Source organism: Petromyzon marinus, unplaced genomic scaffold (genome assembly GCF_048934315.1).
Source record: "Petromyzon marinus isolate PM22_M1 ecotype Great Lakes invasive population unplaced genomic scaffold, UKy_Petmar_22M1.pri1.0 PM_G_Scaffold_84, whole genome shotgun sequence".
Classification (NCBI taxonomy): domain Eukaryota; kingdom Metazoa; phylum Chordata; class Hyperoartia; order Petromyzontiformes; family Petromyzontidae; genus Petromyzon; species Petromyzon marinus.
The window spans coordinates 685,601-705,701 of record NW_027423040.1 but is presented as its reverse complement, the minus strand read 5'-3'; the positions used below and the strand labels follow the sequence as shown (position 1 = coordinate 705,701).

The 20,101-nt window shown below is 47.4% G+C and overlaps 2 protein-coding genes across 2 annotated transcripts in view; both read right to left on the bottom strand.

Annotated features, from left to right (window-relative positions):
- Positions 1-719, bottom strand: part of LOC142921692 (hydroxylysine kinase-like) — a 17,329-nt gene extending 16,610 nt beyond the window's left edge. The window contains exon 1 of the mRNA XM_076063000.1: positions 577-719. Coding sequence (XP_075919115.1) covers positions 577-637 — 61 coding nt within the window. The 5' untranslated portion in view covers positions 638-719. The remainder of the gene's footprint in view (positions 1-576) is intronic.
- LOC142921693 (uncharacterized) lies at positions 709-20,101 on the bottom strand. Its single transcript, XM_076063001.1, has 7 exons — positions 20,067-20,101; positions 11,523-11,762; positions 6,242-6,733; positions 4,916-5,107; positions 3,991-4,072; positions 3,807-3,881; positions 709-811 (listed from the first exon to the last, which is right to left on the bottom strand). Exons 2-7 carry the CDS (start codon positions 11,680-11,682, stop codon positions 745-747), a joined length of 1,068 nt encoding a protein of 355 aa, XP_075919116.1. The 5' UTR covers positions 11,683-11,762; positions 20,067-20,101; the 3' UTR covers positions 709-744.

The window sequence follows — 20,101 nt, the reverse complement described above, 5'->3', positions numbered from 1 at the left end:
TCTCAATGGGGGGCCTTACCCGGTAAAAATAAAACGTGGTTTAGTTTCTTGTTCGAGTCTCGTGCACGACTTGCAAAACGGCGTCGCGAACAACATCACGTGTCCTCCTGCTAAGAGGAGTTCCAGCCCAGGTGAGTGTTGAACCTGGCACCTTTATTATCACCACCATCACCATCGCCACCACCACTACAATGTCTCCAGCAAACAAAACAGCCGCCAAGTGCCCTCACTCTGAGGGCAGGCAGGCAGGGAGAGAGGAGGAGGCCACGACAGACCACGTGACCCACAACCAACCCTGGGACACGGGAGCGACGTCAAACAGAACCGCGACGCGGGGGGGGGGGAAGGGCGAGTCGAACGGACGACGCTTTTCTGTCGACGCTCGCATCGTTCCGGGAACGATGCGAGCGCCACCCCCCCCACGATTTACAGCTTGAAAATCAAGTCGGGGGGGGGGGGGAAATTACTTTTAATCAACGTGAGGATAATAACAAAAACAATACCACACTCCAGTGGCGGACTTGCAAACGCTGCACACACAAACACAAAGATTCCCCGTGCCGCGTACAGCCTCACTAGGCTGCTGGGGGCTCGGTGTCAGTAGCCAGTGCACCAATGAAGGCCGGGAGAGAACCATCGGCAGGGCTTGTCACCGTCAGCCTCCTCCTCCCCTTACACCTCCACCACCTCCACCACCTCCTCCACCTCCACCACCTCCACCACCTCCTCCACCTCCACGTGCAGCTACATCATCTCCACGGTGTCGCTGCCGTCTCCGCCGTCACCGGCCAGCACGTTGCTCCCGTAGCCGCTGGAGGGAGCGGAGAAAGTAGGCGAGGGTGATACGTACGTACCTAGCGTGAGAGTGATAAGAAGTACTAACCTAGCATGAGAGTGATACGTATGTACCTAGCGTGAGAGTGATACGTACGTACCTAGCGTGAGAGTGATAAGTACTAACCTAGCGTGAGAGTGATACGTATGTACCTAGCGTGAGAGTGATACGTACGTACCTAGCGTGAGAGTGATATGTACTAACCTAGCGTGAGAGTGATACGTACGTACCTAGCGTGAGAGTGATATGTACTAACCTAGCGTGAGAGTGATACGTACGTACCTAGCGTGAGAGTGATATGTACTAACCTAGCGTGAGAATGATACGTACTAACCTAGCGTGAGACTGATACGTAAGTACCTAGCGTGAGAGTGATATGTACTAACCTAGCGTGAGAATGATACATGCTAACCTAGCGTGAGAGTGATACGTACGTACCTAGCGTGAGAATGATACGTACTAACCTAGCGTGAGAATGATACGTACTAACTTAGCATGAGGGTGATACGCACTAACCTAGGGTGAGGGTGATACGTACTAACCTAGCGTGAGAGTGATACGTACTAACCTAGCGTGAGAGTGATACGTACGTACCTAGCGTGAGAATGATACGTACTTACCTAGCGCGTGAGTGTGTACGTACGTACCTAGCGCGTGAGAATGATACATACTAACCTAGCGTGAGAATGATACGTACGCACCTAGCGTGAGGGTGATACGTACAAACCTAGCGTGAGAGTGATACGTACGTACCTAGCGTGAGAGTGATACGTACGTACCTAGCGTGAGAGTGATACGTACTAACCTAGCGTGAGAGTGATACGTACGTACCTAGTGTGAGAGTGATATTTACGTACCTAGCGTGAGAGTGATACGTACTAACCTAGTGTGAGAGTGATACGTACTAACCTAGCGTGAGAGTGATACGTACTAACCTAGCGTGAGAGTGATACGTACGTACCTAGCGCGTGAGAGTGATACGTACTAACCTAGCGTGAGAGTGATACGTACTTAACCTAGCGTGAGAGTGATACGTACTTACCTAGCGTGAGAATGATACGTGCTAACCTAGCGTGAGAGTGATACGTACGTACCTAGCGCGTGAGAGTGATACGTACGTACCTAGCGTGAGAGTGATACGTACTAACCTAGCGTGAGAGTGATAGGTACTAACCTAGCGTGAGAGTGATACGTACTAACCTAGTGTGAGAGTGATAGGTACTATCCTAGTGTGAGAGTGATACGTACTAACTTAGCATGAGAGTGATACATACGTACCTAGCGCGTGAGAGTGATACGTACTAACCTAGCGTGAGAGTGATACGTACTAACCTAGCGTGAGAGTGATACGTACTTACCTAGCGCGAGAATGATACGTGCTAACCTAGCGTGAGAGTGATACGTACGTACCTAGCGCGTGAGCGTGTACATAGTAACGTAGCGTGAGAGTGACACGTACGTACCTAGCGTGAGAGTGATACGTACGTACCTAGCGTGAGAATGATACATACTAACCTAGCGTGAGAATGATACGCACTAACCTAGCGTGAGAGTGATACGTACTAACCTAGCGTGAGAATGATACGCACTAACCTAGCGTGAGGGTGATACGTACTAACCTAGCGTAAGAGTGATAGGTACTAACCTAGCGTGAGAATGATACGCACTAACCTAGTGTGAGGGTGATACGTACTAACCTAGCGTGAGAGTGATACGTACTAACCTAGCGTGAGAATGATATGTACGCACCTAGCGTGAGAATGATACGTGCTAACCTAGCGTGAGAGTGATACGTGCTAACCTAGCGTGAGAGTGATACGTGCTAACCTAGAGTAAGAGTGATACGTGCTAACCTAGCGTGAGGGTGATACGTACTAACCTAGCGTGAGAGTGATACGCACTAACCTAGTGTGAGGGTGATACGTACTAACCTAGCGCGAGAGTGATACGTACGTACCTAGCGTGAGAGTGATACGTACTAACCTAGCGTGAGAATGATACATGCTAACCTAGCGTGAGAGTGATACGTACTTACCTAGCGTGAGAATGATACGTGCTAACCTAGCGTGAGAGTGATACGTACGTACCTAGCGTGAGAGTGATACGTACTAACCTAGCGTGAGAGTGATACGTACTAACCTAGCGTGAGAATGATATGTGCTAACCTAGCGTGAGAGTGATACGTGCTAACCTAGCGTGAGAGTGATACGTACGTACCTAGCGTGAGAGTGATACGTACTAACCTAGCGTGAGAGTGATACGTACTAACCTAGCGTGAGAGTGATACGTACTAACCTAGCGCGAGAGTGATACGTACTAACCTAGCGTGAGAGTGATACGTACTTACCTAGCGTGAGAGTGATACGTACTTACCTAGCGTGAGAATGATACGTACTAACCTAGCGTGAGAGTGATACGTACTAACCTAGCGTGAGAGTGATACGTACTAACCTAGCGTGAGAGTGATACGTACTAACCTAGCGCGAGAGTGATACGTACTAACCTAGCGTGAGAGTGATACGTACTTACCTAGCGTGAGAGTGATACGTACTTACCTAGCGTGAGAATGATACGTGCTAACCTAGCGTGAGAGTGATACGTACGTACCTAGCGTGAGAGTGATACGTACTAACCTAGCGTGAGAGTGATACGTACTAACCTAGCGTGAGAATGATATGTGCTAACCTAGCGTGAGAGTGATACGTGCTAACCTAGCGTGAGAGTGATACGTACGTACCTAGCGTGAGAGTGATACGTACTAACCTAGCGTGAGAGTGATACGTACTAACCTAGCGTGAGAGTGATACGTACTAACCTAGCGTGAGAGTGATACGTACTAACCTAGCGCGAGAGTGATACGTACTAACCTAGCGTGAGAGTGATACGTACTTACCTAGCGTGAGAGTGATACGTACTTACCTAGCGTGAGAATGATACGTACTAACCTAGCGTGAGAGTGATACGTACGTACCTAGCGCGTGAGCGTGTACGTACGGAGCGCTGTGTCGCGTCGCCCCGCGTGGTGTGGCGACCACTTGGGGAGTGGCTTTCATCCGGCGGTGTCAACCGGGGGGGGGGGGGGGTGGGACGAGGTCTTAAAATTCAGATTGTTTCTGTTCCACCACGGTGGCGGCAGCTGTGTTGGCGGTGGCTACCTGCAATCAGAGACGGTATCCTTCTCGGGGACCAGGCTCGGGGCGTTTCCTCCTCGCTCGTCTGCTGGGGAACGAGAAAAATCTACGCGGAACGTTGCGACAAATGGAACACGCGAACACGAACACAAACACATGCGCCGCCGTTGGCACGTGCAAAGTAGAGCAACGGTTAACAAATCTATAACAAGTATATAGAAACAAACACCAATACCTTGTTTGTGTATCTTACCGGGTAAGCCCCCCACTGTGCTACTACGTGACTTGTTTAGTAGAAGCTACGCCGGCTATCACAAGTGACAGCTGAACTCAGTGGCTTATTGTCGTCGTCGTCATCGTCGTCGTTATCATCGTCGACGACATCATCATCGTCGTCGTCATCATCATCGTCATCGTTGTCATCATCGTCGTCATTGTCGTCATCATCACCGTCGTCATCATCGTCATCATCGTCATCATCGTCGTCATCATCGTCATTTTCCTCGTCGTCATCGTCATCGTCATCGTCGTCATCATCGTCATCGTCATCATCGTCGTCATCGGGTGGCAAATAAAGAGCAGCAGCCAAATGGCTCTGAATGCGTAAACGCAGGAAGTGTCAGGGTCGGGATAGAACCCATGACCTCCTGCGTACCAGGCGAGGTAGTTAACATCTCATAGCCACCGTGATGATGATGATGAGGGAGACACCGCAAACTCCAAATATATAGGTGTCAGGGGCGGGGATGTAACCCACGGACTCCTGTGTACCAGGCGAGGTCGTCAACATCTCAGCCATTGTGATGATGATCATGAGAGACACCGCAAACTTTAAATAAACAGCGGCAGCAGCAGGCGTCGTCAGAGTCTGGATCCAACCCACGACCTCCCAAGCACGAAGCGAGGCAGTCAACATCTCCGTAGCCACCGCAACGCCACCGCCGCTCACCGGGACGCTTGCCGGCGCTCCCTCTGCCCCACACGGTGCACATCAGGAAGGGGAGGATCGCCAGCACCGTTATGACCGACAGGAAGCTGATGGAGGCGCTGCTACTGCCGCTGGAGGGGAGCGTCGCCTTGTCTCCCGTAGACACCCCGGACGAGGGTGGGGAGGAGCGGGAGGTGGTAGTGGTGGTGGTGGCTACGAGATTGGGGAGGCACGGGGAGATACGGGGAGACACGGGTAGAAATGGGGAGACGTAGAGACACGGGGAAACAGAGAGAAAAAGTGAGACAGATACAGACAGCGAGACACAGACAGACAAACACAGACAGATTGCATAGCTGAGCGGTGTTGTTGGATGAAGTTCGTGAGGAGGAGGATTTGGTCTTCATCAATTCTGTGTCTGTCTGTGTCTATGTCTTTGTGTATCTGTGTCTGTCTATGGCTTTTATGACCTCCTGTCACAGGTGCTAGCAAAAGTGGCCACTCGGGATAGAGTCATCCCGTTGGGCGACTTCAATGCGCGAGGCACCTGGTCTGGAGTAATTGGAAGGCGTGGGCCAGATCAGCTCAATAACAACGGCAGGAGGCCGCTAGATTTTTGTGCAGCCCATGGGCTTGTAATTACCAACACGCTGTTCCGGCATCGGCGCATCCGCACAACATCACGGATGGATGCCGAGTCCAAGCAAGAACCATCTGCCGGACTACGTAGTGGATGCAACAGCGGATGTGAGCCCGTGCCCTTGAGACCAGAACCTGCCGTGGAGCCGATCTGGACAATGACCATCGGCTAGTCATCTGTAAGATGTGCCTGCCATTCTTCCACTCCGGCGGTGGGTGTACACCCAGGAGCCCATTCCAACCTAAAGTGGCCTGGTCTCAGCCGTGCACCCCAAGGGACGGACACTAAAATGGTTGATGGGCGTGCAGTCCACGACCCCTTGCGGAGCTCCGCGGTGGGAACTTTGGGCGGCACGCGGGGGGGGGGAAGGGGGGGCACTCAAGCAAAGGGCGACTGCTAAAAATGCAGACGGGGAAAATTAACCAGATGGAGACGAAAATGATTTCACGGCCCAAGTTGGCGTGGGTGTTCATCCCAGAGCCGCGTCAATTATCATTTGGCATGACACGAGAGAGAGGAGCGGTGCAGCAAGCCGACAGGGAAGGATTCGGGCCAGACGCGACCGTTAGCTGCGAAGACGCCAAGATCAGGAGGGAAAACACTCGGGAGCCACGTCGGAGCATCGGCGCGGCCGGCACGGCTACGGCGCGGCCGGCACGGCTACGGTGCGGCCGGCCGGGAACACGGCGCCCCCCCCCCTGACGTACCATCGTCGCGCGTGCGAGCCTGGACGGGCGGCGACGAGGGCCCCGGGCCGGCCCCCGTGTAGGCCCGCACCGTCACCTCGTAGGGGGCCCACCTGGTCAGCCCGTGCAGCGTCACGCTCCTCCGGTACGCGGGCTGACGCGGCGTCCGGCGCCAGCCGCCCCCCCGGCTCGGCCGCCCTCCCGTGCCGTCCCCTTCCTCGTCCCCTTGGTGGTGGTCCCCTTGGTGTTCCCCTTGGTGGTCCCCTTCTTCCTCGTCGTCCCCTTCTTCTTCCTCGTCGTCGTCGTCGTCGTCCCCATCCCCCGAGCCGTCGTCTGCGTCTGCTGCGTGCGCCACGCCTTGGCTGGGCAGCTCCCTGTAGGCCACCATGTACCCCGTGACGCCGCCGCCGCCGCCGTCTTGCTGGCCGTGAGCGGGTGGCGGCTCCCAGCTGACCAGCAGGCTGCTGGAGTTGAGGGCCACGCACGTGATGTTCTGTGGGGGCGCGGAGGGGGCTGTGGGTCGGGTTGGGATTGCAGTGGAGGTGACGGAGTGGGGGGGTGGGGGGGTCACCGTGAGTCGTGGTAATTGAGAGAAACATCAGAAACCACCGCAACTTGTGAAAACGATGAGAATGACGCAGGGGGTGAAAAATTCAAGTTAGTCAATGGCTGAACCCCCCCAGACCTGCAAGCTAGTCAATGACTAACTTTAATGACTTCAATGACTAACTTCAATGACTAACAATGACTAACTTGCAGGTCTGGGGGGGAGGGTGGTGCTCAACTTTGTTGTTGTTGTTAAGGAGACGCCTTGAATTAGTGACTGCGAACATTCAATTAGCACCGCCATTGGATTCCCCACGACCTAACAAAAGAGCAAAAGCGGGAGCTTTACAATTCCAACGATGTGAAAACACAAACACATTAACACCACCGTAGGCGTGGTGACAACAACAACTCTCGTTAGGGACGTTAATAAATTAGTGGTGAAAAAAAGTTCCTTGAAAGCTCAATGAAAATTCCAAGTAAAATGCCATCATCATTAAAACCTTCCGGTTATCTGTGAAGTACCGTGAATGACACAAATACATTCAGCTGGCAGGGTAGCCGTGACATTCACATCCCTCTAACAGTCCCACAGAGGCCGCGTGCCCTGCAGTTAACTACACAGACACAATTAACAATCAACAGGGCACGTCACCACACAATAATAATTGGATCCTGTAACAATGACAATGGATCTCTCTCCCCTCCCCCCACACACACACATCCCCTCCCCCCACTCACCACATCCCCTCCCCCCACACACACATCCCCACACACACCCCCCCCACACACACATCCCCCCCCACACACACACATCCCCTCCCCACACACACACACATCCCCTCCCCCCCCACACACATCCCCCCCCACACACACACACACACATCCCCTCCCCATACACACACACATCCCCACACACACACACATCCCCCCACACACACACACACATCCCCTCCCCCACACACCACACACACACACATCCCCCCACACAGACGAATCAATAGGAGTAATGAGTGTCACACACAGTGCTGGTACTTGTTGTGTACGTGTTAGTGCGGTGTGTTCGTTTAAAGTTCTGTAGCGTCACGATGTGGCTTACTGGGGCTGACGAACACAACAAAATGAAGAAACAAAACTCTCTTTTTTGGTTCTTTTGGTAAAGTCACCACGTAGAATGAGAATAAAATAATAAATTGATCAAATAAAATAACACAGTAAAATTCTCACGACGTTTCGGCTACAACACAAGTGGCCTTCATCAGCGCTGTCCTCCAGACAGTCTCGTCCCTTCACCTGATGAAGGCCGCTTGTGTTGTGGCCGAAACGTCGTGAGAATTTTACTGTGTTATTTTATTTTATCAATTTATTATTTTATTCTCATTCTACGTGGTGGTGACTATACCGAAAGAACCAAAGAAGATGAATCCTTGCAGTCACGAAAGCTTTAAATCGAAACAGAACACTGGGGCTGACGAACACAACAAAATGAGTAAACAAAACTCTTTCTGTTAATGAGGTATTAAAGCTATCGTGACCGCGATAAAATTACTCGTTGTGGTGTTTTTGTCGGTAAAGTCACGTGTGTAGAAGTACAATAAAATTATATTAAAACAAATCACAATCACGACGTTTCGATCACAACGCAAGCAGATCAACGCATTGACAAGCATCGATTACCAATCAACGCATTGACAAGCATCGATTACCAATCAACGCATTGACACACATCGATTACCAATCAACGCATTGACAAACATCGATTACCAATCAACGCATTGACAAGCATCGATTACCAATCAACGCACTGACACACATCGATTACCAATCAACGCATTGACGAGCATCGATTACCAATCAACGCACTGACAAGCATCGATTACCAATCACGCATTGACAAGCATCGATTACCAATCAATACACTGACAAACATCGATTACCAATCAACGCATTGAAGAGCATCGATTACCAATCAACGCATTGACGAGCATCGATTACCAATCAACGTACTGACACACATCGATTACCAATCAACGCATTGACAAGCATCGATTACCAATCAATGCATTGGCAAGCATCGATTACCAATCAACGCATTGACAAGCATCGATTACCAATCAACGCATTGGCAAGCATCGATTACCAATCAACGCACTGACACACATCGATTACCAATCAACGCATTGGCAAGCATCGATTACCAATCAACGCATTGACACACATCGATTACCAATCAACGTACTGACACACATCGATTACCAATCAACGCACTGACACACATCGATTACCAATCAACGCATTGACGAGCATCGATTACCAATCAACGCACTGACACACATCGATTACCAATCAACGTACTGACACACATCGATTACCAATCAACGCACTGACACACATCGATTACCAATCAACGCATTGACGAGCATCGATTACCAATCAACGCACTGACACACATCGATTACCAATCAACGCACTGACACACATCGATTACCAATCAACGCATTGACACACATCGATTACCAATCAACGCACTGACACAAATCGATTACCAATCAACGCATTGACACACATCGATTACCAATCAACGCACTGACACACATCGATTACCAATCAACGCACTGACACACATCGATTACCAATCAACGCATTGACACACATCGATTACCAATCAACGTACTGACACACATCGATTACCAATCAACGCACTGACACACATCGATTACCAATCAACGCATTGACACAAATCGATTACCAATCAATGCACTGACACACATCGATTACCAATCAACGCATTGACACACATCGATTACCAATCAACACACTGACACACATCGATTACTAATCAACGCACTGACACACATCGATTACCAATCAACGTACTGACACACATCGATTACCAATCAACGCACTGACACACATCGATTACCAATCAACGCATTGACGAGCATCGATTACCAATCAACGCACTGACACACATCGATTACTAATCAACGCACTGACACACATCGATTACCAATCAACGCACTGACACACATCGATTACCAATCAACGCACTGACACACATCGATTACCAATCAACGCACTGACACACATCGATTACCAATCAATACACTGACAAACATCGATTACCAATCAACGCATTGAAGAGCATCGATTACCAATCAACGCATTGACGAGCATCGATTACCAATCAACGTACTGACACACATCGATTACCAATCAACGCATTGACAAGCATCGATTACCAATCAACGCATTGGCAAGCATCGATTACCAATCAACGCATTGACAAGCATCGATTACCAATCAACGCATTGGCAAGCATCGATTACCAATCAACGCACTGACACACATCGATTACCAATCAACGCATTGGCAAGCATCGATTACCAATCAACGCATTGACACACATCGATTACCAATCAACGTACTGACACACATCGATTACCAATCAACGCACTGACGAGCATCGATTACCAATCAACGCACTGACACACATCGATTACCAATCAACGCACTGACACACATCGATTACCAATCAACGCATTGACACACATCGATTACCAATCAACGCACTGACACACATCGATTACCAATCAACGCATTGACACACATCGATTACCAATCAACGCATTGACAAGCATCGATTACCAATCAACGCATTGACACACATCGATTACCAATCAACGTACTGACACACATCGATTACCAATCAACGCATTGACACACATCGATTACCAATCAACGTACTGACACACATCGATTACCAATCAACGCATTGACACACATCGATTACCAATCAACGCATTGACAAGCATCGATTACCAATCAACGCATTGACGAGCATCGATTACCTATCAACGCATTGGCGAGCATCGATTACCAATCAATGCATTGACACACATCGATTACCAATCAACGTACTGACACACATCGATTACCAATCAACGCACTGACACACATCGATTACCAATCAACGCATTGACGAGCATCGATTACCAATCAACGCATTGACACACATCGATTACCAATCAACACATTGACACACATCGATTACCAATCAACGCATTGACACACATCGATTACCAATCAACGCATTGGCAAACATCGATTACCAATCAACGCATTGACGAGCATCGATTACCAATCAACGCACTGACACACATCGATTACCAATCAACGCACTGACACACATCGATTACCAATCAACGCACTGACACACATCGATTACCAATCAACGCACTGACACACATCGATTATCAATCAACGCATTGACAAGCATCGATTACCAATCAACGCACTGACACACATCGATTACCAATCAACGCATTGGCAAGCATCGATTACCAATCAACGCACTGACGCCCCTCCCCCACCCATAACACAACTTGATGAGCTAACGAGTAACTCAGTGTGTGACGCCACTTTGTGATCCTATGTAGTAAGAGTTTTATTATACTTGGTTCTTTCGGTTAAGTCACCACGTAGAAGGGAAATAATAAAATAATAAAAACACAATAGGCGAGAATTTTGTTTTGTTTTATTATTTTGTTTCCCTTCTACGTGGTGACTTTACCGAAACAACCGAGAAGATGAATCCTTGCACAGTCACGAAAGCTTTAAGTCTAAATGTTATTTTATAATTGCTTATGCCTCAAAACGTTGCTGTTGTGACGAGGACTTCACGTGAAGGGATGACACAAATAGACACCGCCTTTCCTTATTGTGAGAATATATAAATTACAAAAATATCACTCACCTCCTCCTGCTGCTGTTGCTCCTGCTGCTGCTCCTGCTGCTGCTGCTGTACCCGTGGCGTCGGTCTCTACACCGGCACAGGCGACGAGACCGACACAGCACGCGACACAGAGCCCCACGGGCACCAACAACGACGACGATCCCCGCAGCTCCGCCATCATCGTCCTCGTCAAATCCTCCTCCTCAGTGAGCCTCGCCACGAGGCCTCGCTCTGTCTCCTCGTTGCCTGTCACGTGGCTCGCTAGCAGACACGGGGAGGGGGGGGGTGAGGTGGGGGAGTGACGTGTGGGGGGGAGGGTGATGGGGCGTGGCTAACAAGGCTTGGGGAGGAGGGTGTGGGGGGGAGAGTGACGTGTGTGGGGGGGAGGGTGATGGGGCGTGGCTAACAAGGCTAGGGGAGGGGGGGGTGACGTGTGTGTGGGGTAGGGTGATGGGGCGTGGCTAACAGCCTTGGGGAGGAGGGTGTGGGGGGGGGAGTGACGTGTGTGGGGGGGAGGGTGATGGGGCGTGGCTAACAGGCTTGGGGAGGTGGGGGATAGGTCATAGTTCATAGTTCAGTTATTTGGTATATCCCTGTGAGCCATTCGGCTCTTGAATCGGGTGCAACCGCAACAAACAAAAAAGCTAAAACATGAACAAGAAAACATCTTGAAGTGACTTTGTGTCACTGTGCAAACAGAAAATCCAGGGAAAAACAGCAAAATATTCCACAAAAAGCACCGTACACCAACGCTGTGTGCACATAGCATGCGACGTTTCAATTGCAACACAAGCAATCATCATTAGGTACAAATTCAAGAGAAAACAAACCTAGTGAACTTAGAAATGTAATGCAATACAACACAGAGAGTCGGCCAACATAACAGTCAACACCCCACCTGGTTGATCACGTTCTTCCAAAGGTTGATCAATTTGAAAGAGAGACAAAACACAGACACGGAGACACACAGACAGAGAGAGATATAACACAGAGACACACAGAGAGAGATACACACATACAGTGAGGGAAAAAAGTATTTGATCCCCAGCTGATTTTGTACGTTTGCCCACTGACAAAGAAATGATCAGTCTATAATGTTAACGGTAGGTTTATTTGAACAGTGAGAGACAGAATAACAAGGCCGTAGCCATGGAGTCAACATTGGGGGGGACCAAATCTACCAGGGGGTCTGGGGTCCGCCCCCCAGAAAGAAAAAATCTAATTTTTTAAACTAATTTCCTGACATTTCCTAAAATATTGAAAAATTTCACTAACACATGGGATGGAATTTGTATTATTTGATACAATATTGTATAATATTGTATTGTATGACATTGCTCTGTGTTGTTTCTTTTTTAACTTTTCTTGTTTCATAGTATGTAATGGCAGAGATTAGGGATTCATAAAGTATAACGCAATCATATAAACACAAATCTACGCATTGCTATATGAAGACACGTCCTGGTTTTGTGGCCAAGGTTTAGCGAAATTGTTTTTATTAACATAGCATAGCAATTATTATTTTAAAAAAATATTTTTATAGCAATATATTGGGGGGGATATTTTGAGCATATTTGATTATTGTGGGGGGATATGTCCCCCACCAATATATATTATAATTATTATAACATATTATAATTATTGTAATATATTATAATTACGGCCTTGTGTCAATGAGAGATTTGGAACTTTGGTGACTGCAGGAAATAATAATAACACGAGGACACGCAGAGAGAGAGAGAAAGCACACTTATATTCTTGGTTCTGTCGGTAAAGTCACCACGTAGAAGGGAAACAATAAAATAATAAAAATATAAAACAATAAAATTCTCATGACGTTTCGACTGCAAGACGCGCAATCATCATCAGGTGTGAAAACCACAGCAACACAAGAACATTTTCTTGCTGATGGTTTTCACACCTGATGATGATTGCTTCTTGTGTTGCAGTCGAAACGTCGTGAGAATTTTATTGTTTTATATATTTTTATTATTTTATTGTTTCCCTTCTACGTGCAGGTGACTTTACCGAAAGAACCAAGAATATGAATCCCTGCAGTCAATAAAGCTTTAAATCAAAAGCACACTAAATCAAATAAACTGAGTACAATTTTTGAAATGTAATGCAATGCAACACAGAGAGTCGATTAACACACAATGAACGCATAGCCTGGTAGATTACTTTCTTACAAAGATTACTCAACTAAGCGAGATAATTGAAGCAAACGCGATCAGGCGAGGGCAGGAGTCAAGGCCCCGCGTGGCTAGGCCCCGCGTTGTAAAGTTCCAACCTGGACATCGATTCCAATGCTCGCTACTACTCAACTGACATCCCTACGAGAGAGAGAGGCTTTACCTCGGTAAACAACAACAACCACCACCACAACCACCAACACAATCGCAATGAGAATTTCTCACCTCGGAATTCAGTGCAGGAAGCGATAGCTTCCTGTTACCTCGTGACGTCACGCGGCAACAGGAGGTGACGTCACTTGAGTGGTACAAGACACTCCCCTCCCGCAACGAGCGGTTCTTAATTTAAATAAATTATGTTAATGAGCCCGGCCCATACGTGGAGGGATGGGGCGTGGGTGCTGAAACCCGTCGCAATAAACTCGCGACGGCCTTCACGAACACATTATGTTAATGAGCCGCCAGTCACCGGGCGTAGCTTTGCCCAAATAAGGATTGTACTTGAACAGATAACGGAAGTTGACCCAGGCAGAGGTGACGTCACGCTCAAGGGCGCTGTAGACGGGGTGGGGTGAATACCTTGGTGACATGACGTCACTAGCGAGGGACACTTCCCCCTGGCGTTTCACGCTGATGAAGTAATGCTGAGTGGTGACGTCACAGAGCGGGATTGGAGTTTAAGTTGATTTAGATTCATTTTCCATTGCTCCCTCCCTTGAACTCAGCAACAACAACTGGGACATCACATCCCACTGGGATGTTTAGCACACAGCGTTGGTGTACGGTGCTTTTTTCAGGAATATTTTGATGTTTTTTTCATGGATTATCTGTTTGCAGAGTCACACAAAGTAGTCACTTTAAGATGTGTTTCTTGTTCGTGTTTGTGTTTGTTGTGGTTGCACTAGATTCAAGAGCCGAATGGCTCACAGGGGTATACCAAAATATATAAACTGAAATTATTGTGTACACTCTGTGTGTGTACGTACACTGTGTGTGTACACTGTGTGTGTGTACACACGTACACACTGTGTACACTGTATGTGTACACTGTGTGTGTGTACACTGTGTGTACACTGTGTATATACACTGTGTGTGTACACTGTGTGTGTGTACACTGTGTGTCTACACTGTGTGTGTACATTGTGTGTGTACACTGTGTGTGTACTTTGTGTGTGTGTGCACTGTGTGTACACTGTGTGTGTGTGTGTACACTGTGTGTGTGTACACTGTGTGTGTACACTGTCTGTACAGTGTGTGTGTACACTGTGTGTACACAATGTGTGTGTGTGTACACTGTGGGGGGCACAGTAATCTCAGTCGACCAATGGGCATCTTTTCATCAATTTATTATTTTCCAATTTTCTTGTTTTTGTTACTTTCTATCTACGTGACTTACCGAAAGCAAGACTATAAATGTTAACGAGCTAAACCATGCTGTGTGGGAGCTGCCTGGCCTGTCGCTCCGCACGAAGCTGCGTGGAGCCTCTGCGTGGAAGTTCTGCGCCGGTGAGAAACTCTCTCAGGCTGACCCCCACCCCCACGCCTCCACGCAGATTGAGGCGAGCCGAGTGGTGGCGCATTCTATTTTGACTCAAAACGTTCGCGACCGCAGGAATTAACGTTCTTGGTTCTTTCCGTCAAGTCACGTAAATTTAAAAAAATGTTACATTGAAGAAAAAAATGACGAATTAAATAATAAAAATAAACGCATTTTTTAAATTTATTTTTGTTTTACGTGACTTTACCGAAAGAATCAAGAATGTTGTAGCACATTCTCTATTTATTGCAGAGGTTCAAGGTTAAAATCCGACAGGCACACCTGGCTACCCCAGCAACATTCACCACAATATGCGCAGTCTGCTAAACGGCAGATGTAAAACATAACGTTGCGTCATTCACAACGCACAGGTCATTGCATGTTGGTGTCACGGTCAAAATTGGGGTAATTCCAAACATTATCCAGAAACTCCACAACGGAGACACGCACCCCCTGTACCAACGACGGAGGCGCAGGGACAGACGTTCGATTATGTTGGAATCGATCTGCAGACAGCCAGCCACTCTGTGTCGCCTTATCTCGATCCCGCAATCCCAACCAGGTGAAAGTCCGCATCGAACCGAACCCCCGGCAAGGCCGTCTAACTTAACGACGAGAGAACATTCACACGAAATGTCCTTCTCAACGAAGTCTTCCGGATGTAAAATGAAATAAGTTTTTAATGAAGAAATAACAATCATCTAATTCAAAACACAACACGATTCAAAGATGTTTCATTTTAAAACTTCAAAACGGAGCATGGGGCGCTTGCGTAAATGCGTCCTTTGTGTGCCGTAAATGTTGTGACTTTCCTGGCCGAAGGCCCTAAAATGCTTGCACCCTTATTGGTGCACAGCGTCTCAACTGCAACAGTGGGGCTTGCTTCAACCGATGGTTACGAACATCCAGACGTGAATCAGCAAGGTGCATTTCTAGTCCCAGTTAGACAAAATCTACGTCAACACGTAAGACAAAACTACAATTCGTGTTGTAGAGAATGTACCTCCTCCTATACGTGTAACTTTTAAGTGGTATGCCTTGTAACTGATGAATGATCCGAGCGTGCTCCCTATTTCAAAGACGATGAGTTGCTTCAGAGGCAGACGCTTCGTGAAACACAAAAGTACTCTTTGACCTGTATCACAAGAACAACGGGTCTCACCCGAGTTCTCTGTACAGGTTACTTCCAAACAGACACACTTTGTCCTAACATCACTTATTCAATGTGTGACCCTCAGACAAAATGTTACATGCAAACGCACAATCAGACAAGTATTCATTCTAAATTATTGACAGGCATTTTAACAAAATTTAATTACTGCAGTGAAATAGACTGCATCAGGTTACATCGTATTAACAAGAAGCTATTTAAAAAAAAATATGCGCCGTCTACTTAACAGTGTATGTACAACGTACTATTGCCATTTGCACGCTGGTGTCTCGGTCAAAATTGATAACATTCTAAACATTACCTACAAAGTCACGTAGAAGGGAAATAATAAGATAATAAAATAATCAAATAAAATTCTCACGACGTTTCGGCTTCTTGCGAACGTCGTGAGGATTTTATTTCGTTTCATTTTTATTATCTTATTATTTCCCTTCTACGTGACGTTACCGAAAGAACCAAGAAGATGAATCCCTGCAGTCACGAAAGCTTTAAATCGAAACATTACCTACAAACTACACAACTAAGATGCCACATCAACCAACGCCCCCTACTGACAGGCTCTTGTCCACATGTATGCCGGTGCAGGGCAACTACCTTGTACCACACAGGGGCAGCTGCTACTTGGGGATGCTCTTCGAGTGTCTGAAACGGGATACAAAACTTCGAGTTGCTGATGCAATCTTGATTTGAAGTTTGTGACTGCAGGGATCCATACTTCTTGGTTCTTTCGGTAAAGTCACGTGGGGGCGATTAAGCAGGCACCATATAAATGCAATTGATAAAATAGTGAATGCTTGGGAGCTTATTGGCTCTCGCTCCTGGTTAGAGATCAACCCAACCCACAGGTCCACAAAGACTGGCCGCTCTTACTCTGCAGGTTGAACCTAGGAGCTGAGTGTTCAACTTCACATACTTTTCATTAAAGGCCTGTGACAAAGGTGCATCTACTGTAGCGACATTGTCTCTGGCTTACACATCTACCGGGTCTCCACTTGACTTTGTATTGTCTAGGAAGTCCACCCACACCTCCACTTCCACGAATTGCTGGGAGTTGCCTCGCTCTGCCTCACAGTCAGAATTCACCTCCTGCTTCACGTTGCCTCCATCAATGTGAAGGTCCCATTTTGGAGTTGAATATTCTTCACATTTCACCTTCACTTCTTCACTATTCACCATCACTTCTTCCCTCTTCACCATAACTTCTTCCCTCTTCACCATCACTTCTTCCCTCTTCACCATCACCTCTTCATATTTCACCTCGATACCTTTAAAAGTGTCCAAGCTGGGATTTTCTTCCGGTTCTTGTTTCATGAGGGATGGGCTCATTGTGACACTTTGACTTTCACAAGCCGATTTCAGACTCCACTCCTTGTGGATCTTCTGATGCTTTTGTGTTCTCTGGTGTACTTGAAGATGTTGTGAATGTGCAAACGCTATCCCGCACAGAGTACACCTGAAGGGTTTCTCTCCCGTGTGTGTTCTCTGGTGTACTTGAAGATGTGATGAATCTACAAACGCCTTCCCACACACACTTCACTTGAAGGGTTTCTCTCCCGTGTGTGTTCTCTGGTGTTCTACAAGAACAGATGAATCTACAAACGCCTTCCCACACACACTGCTCTTGAAGGGTTTATCTCCCGTGTGTGTTCTCTGGTGTTCTACAAGAAGAGATGAATGTGCAAACGCCTTCACGCACACACTGCACTTGAAGGGTTTCTCTCCTGTATGTTCTCTGGTGTTCTACAAGAGCAGATGAACGTGGAAACGCCTTCCCACACACACTGCACTTGAAGGGTTTCTCTCCCGTGTGTGTTCTCTGGTGTATTACAAGAGCAGATGAACGTGCAAATGCCTTCCCACACACACTGCACTTGAAGGGTTTCTCTCCCGTGTGTGTTCTCTGGTGTTCTACAAGAGCAGATGAACGTGCAAACGCCTTCCCACACACACTGCAATTGAAGGGTTTCTCTCCCGTGTGTGTTCTCTGGTGTTCTTTAAGAACAGATGACCGTGAAAACGCCTTCCCACACACACTGCACTTGAGGGGTTTCTCTCCTGTGTGAGTTCTCTCGTGCCGTGTGAAATCTCCAGTACGATCCGTGCTGTATGCACACCGGTCGCATTGGAGCCTTGTCCTACCGAGCTGCGCTGAGCGCATTTGCTCCATCAGACCAATTCTGCGGAGGAAGCGTCAGAGGAAGCGTCAGCTGCAGACAGAAAAAAATAATATCCACACCATCTACACGTCAGTATCGAGGCACAGAGGAATGCATATATAGTCACATGTGACTTACACGTCTATACTTATTCATATATTCAGGATGTAAAAACGTTTCCCAAATTCATCACAGGGCTGTTATGGCACACAATGAGAGGGCAAATGGTCGTAAACATGCCTGGAAGCCCTCGTATCTTCAAAATGAATGTTCACCCAAAACTCCAAGCACACAATTTCGGCGGTCTGGCTACAAAAGAAATATTTACGAGAGCTAAATTCAGCTGACATAGCAAAGGGTGTTTAAAACAATACTAAATTAATGAATCCAGGCTCACATTTCCTTAAATGCTGGGATGAACAGTTCCGATTTCAGCTGCATGTGCGTGCTGTGTTAACTTCCTGTTTCCATTCTTATAAAGAGTTCCAGAGGAAAGCAAAAGTTAACTATTGTTACGCTATAACCTCCGTGTTCAACAGAGTTAATAGACGTTACTGCAAACACAAACTGTACACTGTCACTGGGTAAACAGGCCGTGGCGTGTCTAGAATCACGCCTGGCCACCTTCATTTGCACGGCATGATTGCTTTCTCACTCCACAAAGTAATTAATTGAGGATCAACGAACATATCCGAGGCTAACTGGAGTTTGCGTGTCTCTCTCCGTGGTGAGATGTTAACTACCTCACCTGGTATACAGGAAGTCGTGGGTTCGATCCCGACCCTGACGCCTGCTGTATATTTGGAGTTTGCGCGTCTTTGACCGATAGACATTGACACACGTATTCTTGGTTCTTTCTGTAAAGTTACGTAGACAGAAAATAACAATAACAGATAATACAATTACATTAAATAAAGACCACTTGTGTTGCAATCAAAACGTGGGGTTTTTTGCTTTATTTACTATTTTTTATGTTTATTATGTTATTTTAATTGTATTTTCTATCTACGTGACTTTACCGAAAGAACCAAGAATATTAATTCCTGCAGTCACCAAAGTTTTAAGTCAAAACATTCACACACGTTGACAAAGCCTCACCTTGTGTTGTTGTGGGCAGGTCGCTTCTGATAACAAGAGCGGTATAGCAGCTCAAGCGGGCTTGGTCGCTTCTGATAACAAGAGCGGTATAGCAGCTCAAGCGGGCTTGGCCTGCTAACAAAAGAAAATAAAAACTGCGTGAATATTGACAATAAAACAAAGTTACAAAGTGGCGAGCCGGGTGAAGACAAATTAAACTTAAGAGAGATAATTAAAGTAAACGCAATCAGGCGAGGGCAGGAGGCAAGGCCCCGCGTGGCTAGGCCCCGCGCTGTAAAGTTCCAACCTGGACATCGATTCCCATGCTCGCTGCTACTCAACTGACATCCCTACGAGAGAGAGGCTCTACCTTGGTAAACAACAACCACCACCACAACAACCACCACCACCACCACGATGAGAATTTCTCACCTCGGATTTCAGTGCAAGCGCGCACACGGCAGCTT

Coding starts and splice junctions, on each gene's coding strand:
- LOC142921693 (XM_076063001.1), bottom strand. CDS start 11,682: ATGATGGCGGAGCTGCGGGGATCGTCGTCGTTGTTGGTGCCCGTGGGG. Junction 6,734..11,522: donor AGCAACAGCAGCAGGAGGAG/GTGAGTGATATT, acceptor CCCGACCCACAG/CCCCCTCCGCGCCCCCACAG. Junction 4,073..4,915: donor GAGCGCCGGCAAGCGTCCCG/GTGAGCGGCGGT, acceptor CGTTCCGCGTAG/ATTTTTCTCGTTCCCCAGCA.